Source organism: Podarcis melisellensis (assembly GCF_964234715.1).
Source record: "Podarcis melisellensis genome assembly, chromosome: 2".
NCBI classification, from domain to species: domain Eukaryota; kingdom Metazoa; phylum Chordata; class Lepidosauria; order Squamata; family Lacertidae; genus Podarcis; species Podarcis melisellensis.
This window is the reverse complement of record NC_138529.1, coordinates 29,680,532-29,693,435: the sequence shown is the minus strand read 5'-3', so window position 1 is coordinate 29,693,435 and position 12,904 is coordinate 29,680,532. Positions and strand designations below refer to the sequence as shown.

Genomic DNA, 12,904 nt, shown 5'->3' with positions numbered 1-12,904 from the left:
GCTTCAAGCCTAAAGGGCGTGAAAGGTACCAGGCTAAAGCTGTGCTCACCACGAGATCGGAGGTAGCCGCCAAAGATCTGGTGCACCAATGTGGTAGCTTGGGTCTGGCGGTCCAGCCTGGGAAGAAAAGCAGCTATGGTTAAGAAGAGAGTGGAGAAGACCTTCCTGAAGCAATATGGGGCCTCAACAGTGGCAGGGACACAAAAGCAGCCCTTAGGGCTTTCCTCTCCAGGGAGGATTACTAGCTTTTGCTTCCATGGGCAAAGGAGAAGCAGCCACCGTTAGCTGAGTGGTGACTTACCCAGCATGCCCCCCCTTCCCCCACCCATATTCCACCTGTGAAGGTTCATGCTTCCAAGATGCTGCTTGCACAACAGGGGAAGGTGGCAAGATTCCACCTGCCCATCTCTTTGCAACCTTGTGAAAAGTACGGCCCTGACACTCCCCACCCCAGAGACAGGGAGCTGTGCATACTTGGTGTAACCATTGAGGCAGGCCTTCTGCATGGCATCAATGGTGTAGCGCAGGAACTCGTGAGCATCCTCTTGGCTGCCAAAGCGGAAGTGACGAGCAATCTCTGCCAGACGGAGGAAAAGGACTCTGAAGTTTGGCTTCCTATGCCCGCCCAGCGCAGGTCAAGCTCATGCCAAGGTAACAGGCATTGCTGACACTTGACCGGGGCACAGGAATTACATGAAGCTTATTAGCATGCGCGCGCGCACCCCCCCCAAACCATTCTAGATTCTGCAGAACTCAACATAACTAAGCAAAATGCTGATGGGGACAGCATATAGTGCATTTCAATCTCCCTTTCGTAGTTTCTTAAATACCGGCAACCTCAGTTGGATGGTTAAAAGAAACGAAAGGAACGCCAAAAATACCTCTAATCTATTTATGTATGTATTTATTTGCACGCCCAGCTGCCACGTCTTCAGACTTAGCTCCACAATGGGGAGATCTGCGCACCTGGCTTTTTCATGCGCAGTGCAATGTATGGCATTTGTACACAAACACAGACACTCTACAGTCAACACTTCAAACAAAGAGATCTTTGGCCCCTTTCCCTGTATGTACCGGTGAGATGCATCACAACGGCACTGTACAGCCTCATCAAAACAAAGCTCCCTCAGCTGCTTACTTTTGAGATCTCGGATGAAGGACACCGGCTTGATGGCATTGCCGCTGTTGGCGAAAGCCTGTATCATGTGATTCTGCATAACGCACATCATGCAGAAGCCTCCCTGGTGGCCTGCAAGAGAAGAGACCAGGAATGAATTCATGCAAAGGCTGCACAAAGGTCTGGTGGAGCAACTCTCACAGAACCGGAGAACCCATGAGTAGAGCTCAGCCTAGGGAGAAGGGCATTTTGGCAGCCATTACTCAATAAATAACCTGCTGGCCCATGGCGACAAAGGAAAAGAAAGAGAAAGGCGGGCTTTGAGGGCCATGCACATCTCTTGCTTCATGATAAACCATCTGCAGAAGTAGCTGCATATGCATCAAAGAAAAAGTTGCCTATTCTCTGCTGGAAGCAATTTAAGGTGACAAGGAAAGCTACTCACTGATATAATCAATGCACAAATTGAATTGGAGTGCAGAGCCTGCACTTACCTATAGGCTAGGGGTGGGGAACATGTGGGGCCACAGATGCTGTTGGGCTCCCACCTCCCACCACCCCTGACCATGCTACCTGGGGCTGATGGGATTAGGAGCCCAACATTATTTGGAGGGGCACAGGATCCCCATCGCTTGTGCAGGCATCTCCTCCATGGTCACAGCATCGACAACCCCTTGCTAGAATAGCTTACATGAACAGACCACTGTTAGATGCATGGAATAGCCTCCTAGCCCAGTTGCACGCACATCGTAAAGTACTCAGAAATGCAGTCCACTTGGCTGAGATGGTCAGGGAACCAAAACGCTACAGCCATGTGTGAGATTTCTCAAGCCTGAACAACAAGCCGGCAAGTAGGTACAAAGCAGTATTTGCCCTAATCCAAACAGCTCCTCCTCATCCCTTCCCCCTTTTTTGGGGAGGGACATCTTTTGTCCACCCGCCTCCCTCCATTCAGGTCGACTCCCCTAACTAGGAGTCAGCGCTCCTCTAACAAGGATGAGTCGGATGCTTAGAGCAGCAGTTCTCGTGCAGCCAAGTGCTGGCTCTGCTCCTTTGCAGCTGTTAGCACAGCCTCCCAGGCCCTGACTGCAAGGATGAGTGCACAGGGCTGCAAGGGAACTGCCAGCTGCAGAACTGTGGAGGGGACAAGGCGCACTGCCTGTTATTTGACCTTGGATCCACACACCATCTTTTCCCACTCCCGCCAGCACCATGCTTCAAGCAGAACCCCCTCCTCAAGATCACATAACAATGCAACCCCTTTCTTGTGGCTGGGCACAATAACAGCCCCCTCTTGTCACAAGGGGTGCCCCAAGACTTTGACAACATGAGAAACAAGGGCCAAATAATGCTCCATCGTTCAAGCCCCTCTCTCCAAACACAGCCAAGTGGAAGCATATATATTTTTAACACTATGAATTCCCGTACAAGAAATCCATTTAAAAAGCAGGCTTCGAACCAAAATGTTTCAATTTCTCCCCTCGCTGAAACCCCAAGACAATTTCTGAAAAGAGGGGAACACAACGGAATAAGAAATTATTTAGCCCTTGCATGGAGTAAATGTTCTTTCCAATGAAAAACATGCAGATTTGCAGCATAACAGAACAGGATTTTTTTGTGGCTGTGAGAAAACTAAGACTCAGAAAAATGAGGCAGGGTCCAATTTCTCTTGTGCATGATTTTGGTGTGGCTTCAGAGGGTTATAGTAACACTTAAGCTTCTGCACAGCAGCTTGAAGTGATCACAAGCACTTCACTTGCACTGTCTCTTTATAATGTGTATCCCAGGTAGTTCTGGGCATTATAAAAGCCATACAAGAGATGGGGCGGATGAGGTTAAAAGGGAACAGCTTGACCAAAGGTCAGTTTATGGCACAGGCAAAATCTGAACCAGAAACACTGCAATTTCATTGGAAAGTTTCTTAGCCGCGGTGCTCCCGTTTTACTACCATTAAGGACTGAGCATTATGCATTGCTGTTCCTGGCCCATCTCTCATGAAAGCCTCAGCAGAGTGGCACTGAGATGAAAAGCAGGAGGCTGCTGAAGCCTTTGCTACCTGCAACTCTTAGGTGAAAAGAGACAGATGACACGCAAGCTTTGCCAAGGGGCACCAACCATTCCACATGCAACCAAACACCCCACACTCACAACTGCGGCTGTGCTCCTTGGAAAGCAGGTAATTGGCAAGAGGTGGGGTGTACGTCAGACACTGCAAGGTGGAGTTGAGGAAGCAGGTGTTGCCCAGGTTGTGGAGACCGGCTCCGACACGGTACACCCGCTCCCATTTCAGAGAGAGGCGCTCCACAGGGAAGAGGACCTTCTGCGGGGCTGGAACTCCATCTCCTCCCAAGGTGTGCTCACCGCCTGTCAGAGAGGAAGAAGAACAGGGGAGGTCAGCGAGGCCAGGCACACATGCACCCCCGTTCCCACAGAACCATTCCCCCCAGAATACGGGCACACCTTGCTTCCGGATGGGTCCCTCTTCAGAGCCCCTGTGTCGGCTGGGGTTTTCTGTCTTGGGGTTCAACAGAACGTATTTGCTCTTCAGCGTCTCCAGCTGGTAGGAGAAGCTTTTGGAGGCTGGTTCAAACTCGATCTTCTGCAGCAAAACCTTCTTGGCGGAAGCAGCCAACAGCTTGCCCAGTTCGCCATCGTCAGCAGAGTCCTTCCGCCCAGGCTTGAGGGCTTCTTTCAGCTTGTCCACTATGGGCATGGTGCATCACTTGTGAGTGGCAGAGGCCGCACTGCTAGCAAGGGGACTTTGCTTGGTGGGGCAGAGCTGGAAAAGAAAGCATTTGACCCAATTTTTCCCCCACGAAGCCTCTCACACAAGCCCCTTACCTCTGCAGCCTACAAGGCTGACTATGACAAAAATTCTCCTTTGTTTACCCTCCTGCCTCCATCTCTATTCACAATACTCGGTGTAGTGGTTAAGAGCGGTAGTCTCGTAATCTGGGGAACCGGGTTCGCGTCTCCGCTCCTCCACATGCAGCTGCTGGGTGACCTTGGGCTAGTCACACTTCTCTGAAGTCTCTCAGCCCCACTCACCTCACAGAGTGTTTGTTGTGGGGAAGGAAGGGAAAGGAGAATGTTAGCCGCTTTGAGGGAGTGAAAGGCGGGATATCAAATCCAAACTCTTCTTCTACTCCTGTCTCCCCATTTGGGGCTGCAAGCACTTTTGGGGGCAGAAACCTGTCCTCTTTTTAATTTTCTAAAGGGTCATGAAACACCGAGAGCACTATATAAAGCCGCCGCCACCACAAATTCAATTTCAAACACCATTTCCAGGGAATCTGCATTTAACTCAGAATGCTGCAACACCGTTCCAAACCATATTCTGTATTGGGCAAGCAGGGAGTGTGTCCACAAGTTCCATTTTCCCAAAGGTGGGATGAAGCAGCATAAATTTGTGAGAGCAGCTACACTCATGCTGTCTCCTTGCTACAAGAAAAACACAGGAAACCCTGAAAGCTGCATGGAAGGGGGGGTCCACATGCCAGTGGTAGGCGGGACCAGAGGGAAAAGCAGACAGAGCAGTAAACATACATTTTACCTGCATACAGTAGGCTAGTTTCAATATACAGGCTTCTCTATCCCAGGTAAACAAGAATCATTATCAGAGATCAAGGACACATGGCAGCCAAGGGAGGTGGGGAAAGAGGGTGTGAAGCAGGGCAGGTGAGTCACATGGCCTGGGGATGGGAGTCCTGAGGCCTAGTTAGAGAAGCTTGAATGGCCGCAAGTGAACCCCTGAGCCTGAAATCACACCCACCCACCACCCACCCTATTATCTTTGCAGCAGCTAACAAACAGAGCTCATACATACATCAATTTTTTTTCTCATCATGCAAGCCAGAAACTCACTTCTTTGAAAGTCTGATGGATTAAAAATTGCCAAATAAATACATCCCAAGTCTAGTCTAGTAGGCCTGCTTTTCTGCAATTCAATCAGTGTCAAAGCATGTTTCTAAATACAGTGGTACCTTGGGTTAAGTACTTAATTCGTTCCGGAGGTCTGTTCTTAACCTGAAGCACCACTTTAGCTAATGGGGCCTCCCGCTGCCGCCATAGCACGATTTCTGTTCTCATCCTGAAGCAAAGTTCTTAACCCGAGGTACTATTTCTGGGTTAGCAGAGTCTGTAACCTGAAGCGCCTGTAACCTGAGATACCACTGTACCATTATGCACCCCATTAGCATACCTCCCTTTTTTTCCTGGGCCCAACAATCTTCTCTCCTCAACACGGTGAAGACCTGCCTCCCAGAAGACAAACCAAGGACTTATGAGCATTCACTGTGAAAGGTGCCCCTTAAAATTCTAACAAGGTGTCAAGCAGTAGCATCATGGCTAGGTAGGCTGAAGGATTTGCGGCCCAGGTTCATAGACACAAGTTGGCATATGCTGGTTTTATTTCTATACAATGCAAATTTAACTTTGCAATGTCACAGAAGACAAATCAACCCATGCACATCACCCCAGATAAAATTCTTCCATTCATTTTCTCTTTACCCCAGATGACCCCAAATCAGTTCCTCTTCAATTCAATTACCTCCAAAGTAGATCCTGCTCCAAATCAATTAATTTGCCCTTCAGCTACCTGTACTGATTATCTCTCAAATCACCTCTATAGTCGCTTCAAATTATTTTCGGCTGTGATCCAAGACTCGCATACCTGGAAGTAAGCCCCCCCTGAACTAAATGGGGTTTACTTACAAGTAGACCTGATTATAGGATTACACTGCTGTTTCTCCCACATAAACATCCTACCCAGTAACCCAGATCACCTGCTATTTAATTTCCCCTGAATCAATCACTAAGAAAATATTTGTGCCCCGCATTCTATAGGCCACACCCTAAAAAATGGCTCAGCTCTTGAAAGAGCCTGCAGTGAAATTGGAAACTGGTTTACAAAAAAGAAGATGGCATATTTTAGTTTTTCTCCAACTGCTGGAACAATTTTAGCCACAAGATAGTTTGTAACAAACAATCACCATGAAGACCTATACAGTGGTACCTCGGAAGTCGAATGGTTTGACTTCCAAAACGTTCAGAAACCAAGGCATTGGCTGTAGGAAGTTCCTGCAGCCAATCGGAAGCCATGGAAGCCGTATCAGATGTTAGGGTTCCAAAGAACATTTGCAAACCGGAACACTCACTTCCAGGTTTGCAGCATTTGGGATCCAAAACACTTGACTCGCAAGGCATTCGGGATCCAAGGTACGACTGTAATTGGAAGGCCTGAGATTTTCCACTTCCTCTGATAGGGAAGTCAGCACTACAATGTAAGGAAAAAAGGATTACTCTGTCACCTAAGGAGTGCCTGGACTGAACTCAGATTTGAATAGCAAACAGAAGAAGCAGAACACCCCAGATAGAAACCAGAGGTGCCTCTCCTAACAGAGTAGAATTCAGAACATTGTTACCCACCTTGTAAGTGCCTTTGTAAAAAGCCAAGCCCATATTTGGTTTTTCGAAAAGAGAGAGAGGCTTCCATCAACACAAGTCCTATTAAAACACCCTCCTATGTGTCCTATAAAGTACATATTGCAGCTCTTCATGCAAAAGGCGGCAACCATTCTGCCCAGCCCACAAAAAAAAAAAAACCACTTGCACTACAGCCTAGGGGAGTAGTAGCTAGCTCATTGTAGGGAGAGTGCACTTTCTTCAGTTACTAGTGTGGAGGTTTCCTACGGCATCCAGTGAGCATCTTCCACATGTTATGATGCTCATCTGAAGCTCCCATGACATCGAACCTTTCTACAACAACTATTACATTATTGGTTATCGCCTAAGAAGCTACTGGAGGCACTACATGGTGTCTGTCTCCCCCTGAGCAGCTGAAATGGGTCCTACACAAGGATACTTCATTCCTCGCACCATTGTGAGCCCAGGACGATGGACATACCTGGCTAGTCCTTTCCATGCTTTTGATGAACGTCAGCTTAATCAACTCACCTTGTTGTGAACAGAACTGAGATCTACGGGTATAGTATGCAAATTTAATAATAAATAATAATAAATAATAATAATACCTTATACGACCAAGACTACCTCTGCTTTGGAGGGGAACATAGGGAAAGTCATAGCCGGCAACTGACTGGTAGAGAATTGCTTTGTATGTGGGACAAAACCCTCGCCTTTCATGGCAGGCCTCTGCTAACTCTTGCCAAAGCAGCAGCATCTAAATCAGCAGTCAAGGGCATTTATATAGGGTACAAATAGTAAGAGGAACAGCAAAGAGGCGAGAGAAGGGTGCTGCTGTGTGTGCCCTTGGGATTGAAGAGCAAGCGGGCAAAGCTGGTGTGTTGAGGAGATGTAACGGTTCGCTCAGAGTAGCTATGTTGCACACATACACTCTGGGAAAGGAACCCTCAGCTCTTTGCACGGGGATGAGTGGAGATTCCGCAAGCCCACATCCCCAAAGCAACAGAGCGAATTAACAGGCCCCATTGAGTGGGTCAGAATGCCAGCAGAACAGGACGCAGCAGGAGGCAGAAGGAAAGGCTGCTTTATGGCCCAGATCTAGAAGAACGCCCCCCCCCCACTTCATGATTTGTCTATCAATGAGAGAAAGAGAGCCCACCCCACCTTGCTCTCCATCGCCAGACCGTGCACAGGCCCCAGCCACCTTCGCCCAGCAAGCGGTGCCCGCGCACGCAGCATGAGCACCACACAGGCTGTATCTCCATCCCCAACACCCGCGCGCGCCCCACAAGCTGAGCTGCAGCCGCCGCTTCCAAGGTGCCCCAGAACGCAATCGCCGCCTTGGTGCAAAGGGCACCCACACCCTTGCGCTTTCTCAAGGGCCCAAGAAGATCGTGCCCAAAGCCCCTCAGCCAAGAGCGGAAGAGATGGCAACCTCCTCAGCGCCCCGCCGCTCGCGCCTGGGGGGGGGGGGCGGCTGATCTATATGGGGCTTGTTTATGAGAACCCGGGGCTCGGGCGCCGGTTCGGGTCATCCCGGCCCAGAGAAATCGAGCGGCGGCGGCGGCAGCAGCGGGCTAATGCACTGGAGACGGAGGCACCAGGTTTGCTTCTGCAACGCAGCCGGGGCGTAGGGGAGGCAAGGCAAGGAGGGCACGAGGGTGGGCAAAGCCCCAGCCCACACCCGCTCACAACCCCGATTCACCCCATGGATTCACCTAGCCGCCGCCGCCCTACCACGACCCAAGCGCTTTCCAGCTCACCTCCTTACTAAATAGGGGGGGAGGAAAGCTCGTCTCCGCTCCCCGCCCCCAAGACCCCCTCGTCATCCCCCTTCCCAGCCCCACACTCACCATCCGGGGGACCCGCGTGCGCGCACATACACACACGTGTCCACGCCGCGTAGGAGAGCAGGAAAGAGCTCAGCTGGCGCTGCTGCTGCTGCTAGGCCGCTGCCGCTGGTGCTGCCGCCGCGCCGGGCCCAATCCTCGCCCTAAAGGGGTGGAGAAAGCAGAGGAGCCCTGCCCGGTTTCCCTCTGACGCAACGGAGCCCGCCCTGCCGCCGCTTTCGGGAAGGCAGCGCCGCCTGCTGTAGCCCTCCCGGCATCGGCGAAGTCTTGGCTCTTGCGCTTGCTCGAATGCAGCTGCTACCTTTTGTCCGCTGCCAATATATATATATATATATTTAAGAAAAAGATATATGTGTGTTTGTTTTGCATAGATATATGTGCAAAGATCAAAGGCGGGGCTGGGCACAGAGGGTGGCGCGTGACTACTGGAGGAGAAACGAATTAGGGACCCAAAAAGCGCAGTGTCCCGCAGAGACGGGGCGGGGGTAGCACTTCCTGCCACGTGCCTCGCAGGGGCAGAAAAATGAAATAAATTGGGGCGTGAATGTGAGGGGGTTTCTTCTGCGCGCGGTGCGTGGGCGGGTAGGTGGAACTCGTCAGTATTTTTGAGCTTTCCATGAATTATTTGTTAAAAAATAAAAATAAAACGTCACGGTAGATTTCTTTTTCCTGCCTTATGCTAAGTTATTCTTCTCTGCGGGTTTTTATTGCCAGATTCTAAAATTAGAGGAAATGTAGAATTTTGGTTCAGGCTGAGTAGCTATGCCATTTGTTACGGTTTCCGGGACAAAGCAGGAACAGAGATTTGGACAGAGAAAAATGTTAATACTGTAAAGGGAAAACTTCAAGGTAGAAAAGCTCAAAATAACAATTTAAAAATAAAAAGAGCTCCCGTGGTGACTTTTCAGTCATGGGAGAGAGACGTTTCCCTTTTATAATACTGTTGTCGTAAACGAAATCTGCCCTTATTCCCTTATGTACACAAGAGCCCTTATAGAGAGTCCTTTGTAGGTTCTCCATCGGTAGGAGAAAATAACAGAGGCCAACCAGAGAATATTAAGAAGCAAAGCAGCTAGTAAACCTGATCTTTATTAAAGCTGTTGCAACAGGGTGCTCCCCTCACACGCAGGATGACCCAGAACAAAGGTGTGCCCGCCCTTATATATCCATTTTGAAATTCCCTGCCATGGAGCTCCAGACCACCCCTACATACATCATACATACATCACAGAAGGGGTGTAGCCCAAGACCACCCCCCACCAACATCATACCTACAACACAGAAAAGGCAGTCTACAAAAAATTGAATGATGATGTTGTTTTTCCTGACTTCCAGGTTATCTGATAATGCCTTATCTGATTGCGTTTTCTGGTAGTCTGGCCATTCCTTTGAGATGGTAATTACCTATTTCCTGAGACAATGGGAAGGTTCCCTCACCCCCTCCCTCCTTGCAGAGAAACATTTGGTCAGTTTGAGAGTCAAAATGGTTTCAGGACTGTCTTCCTGTGCTGCTTCAGACATGTGGTTTATATATTTATGTACGTGTTTGCTTGGTACATTTATTAAATATATAAGACCTTAAAATTCTTATTACACTGTTATGGTTTGGAGGGACCCCCCCCCAAAAAAAAACCTGTTAATTAATAAATGGTGAGATTTTGATTATTTGGGATGTGAAGGGCGTATACAAGCTGTAGAGGAATTCTTATGCAAAATGACCTGGCCAAGCTAGGGCCATTCAGAAACAATACAGGCAATGGAAGAATACTGCCCTTCCCTTTACCCTGAGGTGTGAACAGAGACAGGAGATTTGGAAGGTTGCCTGGGTAACTGGGCATGATGTCACAGGAAGAGTTTAGGGACTTTGGCAGGTGGCTTCCAAAAACTGAAAAAAGGATGGCTGAAAGCAGGAGAGATGCCTTGGACTCTGGTGCTGCACTGCTGTGGGGAACAAGAGCCTCTTGAGATGACCATACTATAAGGCCTGGACTCCCTCCATCCATATTCAGGTGTAGATTTGTGAATAAATCATATTCCTTAAAGATACAATAGCCTCCATGGTGTCTTCAATTCTCCAAAGAAGCACAGACCCTGGTTGAGGGCGAAAACCTCTGCATGGTTCGACAGATTGGGGTGGACTGTAACAATACTATGCAATGAAAGAGTGTTGTGATTGATTATGTGGGGCAGGGCTTACCTGCCTTCCCCCCAATATTTTATTCAAGTTAGCATCCCTGGTCCAGATTCAACTATACACCCATATATACAGGATTGGGGGAGGGGCGTGTTCTGTTAACAGCCTATGTAGTTTCAAGCCCAACATATGAAACTGCCTTATATTGAGTCAGCCGTTTGGTCCAGCACAGCATCACTTACTTTTATGTAGGGGTTCTCCAAAGCCCCAAGAAAAGATATTTTCCAGTTCTCCTGCCTCTTTTAATTGGAGATGCAGATAAGCTCTATCACAGAACTATGGCTTTAGAAACAATACATGCCATGACATCTAGTATAACACTCCCATTACAATGCTATGTTCCTTTAGTGCCCTTGGGATGGGATGGTGGTCAACAAGCATTGGCAATGTGACCTTCCATGTATTTGTTGGGACTGTAATTCCCACCCCTGACCATTGTCATGCTGTTTGGAGCCAATGAGAACTGTAGTCCAACAACTTCTAGTGGGTCCCAGATCTTCCATTACTTACAGACTTAGGTCACCTGTAGATCCATCCCATCCATCTGAGAAATAACCACATCACTCTAGATGGGCTTGTTGCCATTAGCAGGAAGATCAACTTTCTTTGTGATCTGGGTTTGTCTCATTAAAGTAATAAGGAGCTCCATGCAACATAACCAGATGTGGATGGCTCTGTACGTGGGTCTCCTGGGCACTTGTATTAAAGAGCATACCTAGTATTGCAGCAGGTGAGATGAATTTGCAAGTCTATTGTAACTTAAGAGATCCCAGTTTAATCTCTCTATAAAGTTTGATGCTTGTGGGCAGGCCTCCCATCTGTATTAGTTCTACAGAGCTTCAGGTGCATTTGCCTAGGAAACCAAGAAGTTCACACAACTAATCTAGGAAGTACCAGTACGTGAAAGCCATGAGTCCTAATGTAAATGGCAAGGAGAAGGAAATGACTCCAGAGAACTGAGTGTGGATGAGGGATTTAATGTGTTATGTTTATGGAGGCAAAGGTGGGTCTTTACAGAGACAGAAGCCAGGTTTGTGATGGAACAGCAGGAGGAGGAATTATCCCCACAAGGGATATCCTCTCTCAAAGCAATAAGTACCTGGTAGGCCAGAAGCAGAGGGGCCACTCATGCTATACATTCAGTTTTGAGACTCACTGGATTCCTTCCATGAAGTGGATGAAAAACAGCACATATTTTGACACAGAGCCTGATTCTGTGGGAGTCACTGTATGTCACTGGAATAATTCCTTGACATCACTAAAGAGAACCATATGAGATGTTTTCTCTAACATCAAGAAATAAGGGGACATGGGAGTCATCAAAATGGGAGAACAGCTGGAGGTGGGCCTTTGGAAATAGGCTGAGGCACAGTGAACCAACAATTTATCTCATTAGGAACTAGAGACCAGTTTGTGCCAGGGGGCATGGGAAGAGGGAGAGTGGAGAGCAATGCCTGGAGGAAACTTGCAACTCTCCACCTACCTCCATCAAGGTGACTCTTGTAAAGCAGTTCACAGAGGCTGAGCAGCACAGGATGAATTCCTAGGGCTCCCTTCTAACGTCCACACCTCCACTGATGGCAAAGTGTGCTCCAGACAAGGAGAGACTGTTCCCGGTTTATTTGATAATACTGTTTATTGTCCGAAGACTCAAATGTCCACGTATGAATTATACAAAGCATCAGAGACATGCACAGTCTGCTTGTCTATTCAACAATTTTCATGTGTTCCCAGCACAAGAAAATCTCAGCTTTCAGAATCCAACAACAACAACAAAAAAGTTTTTTCCCCACCCCCACCCCAATATTACTCTACCCACCAAACATCATCCCGGCCCTACTCCCCAATAAGCTTTAAATTATGGCAGCAAGTTAGATACTTATTCTTTTTTTCATACTTACTAAGCAAAGATTTGAAAATAATGTAAACCTTTTTTTTAAATATTTTGAGTTGCTGACATGAGGGGGCATTGGATTGTTTCTGTGTGTGCATCTTATCTTTCTTATCAGGGAAGTTTCCATGTGGCATTTAAACCCACAGCGATAAATTAAGCCGATTGAAGAGCCTTTGATACTGCTTTCCCACAAAACAGGTCCTTTTCAGAATGGTTGCTTTCCACGCTACTACTAGAACGACAAACTCATGTTTTGGTACGGCAGTCACGCAACTGCAGTTTGTCTAGCAAGCAGCAGTCACGTGTCACAGCCAGCCTCTGACCTCTAGAGAAGACCTGTGCATGCTGCAGAGGCATCAGGAAGAAGACAGAAGAAGGAATGCTAACACCCACCCCACACACAACCACACCTGCGCCCACTGGCA

At 48.2% G+C, this 12,904-nt stretch overlaps 1 protein-coding gene across 4 annotated transcripts in view; it reads right to left on the bottom strand.

The window, feature by feature from the left end:
* The window catches only part of USP36 (ubiquitin specific peptidase 36), a 31,330-nt gene extending 22,750 nt beyond the window's left edge, over positions 1–8,580 (bottom strand). Inside the window, exons 1-6 of one of the 4 annotated variants that reach the window (XM_081899273.1) lie at positions 8,395–8,580; positions 3,578–3,896; positions 3,266–3,481; positions 1,139–1,249; positions 475–577; positions 50–117 (exon numbers count right to left, since the gene is read on the bottom strand). In XM_081899273.1, coding sequence (XP_081755399.1) covers positions 50–117; positions 475–577; positions 1,139–1,249; positions 3,266–3,481; positions 3,578–3,830 — 751 coding nt within the window. In that variant the 5' untranslated portion in view covers positions 3,831–3,896; positions 8,395–8,580. Of the gene's footprint in view, positions 1–49; positions 118–474; positions 578–1,138; positions 1,250–3,265; positions 3,482–3,577; positions 3,897–8,304 lie in introns of all 4 variants that reach the window. The other 3 variants (XM_081899274.1, XM_081899272.1, XM_081899271.1) reach the window with 3 other exon arrangements.
* Between the last annotated feature and the right edge of the window lie 4,324 nt (positions 8,581–12,904).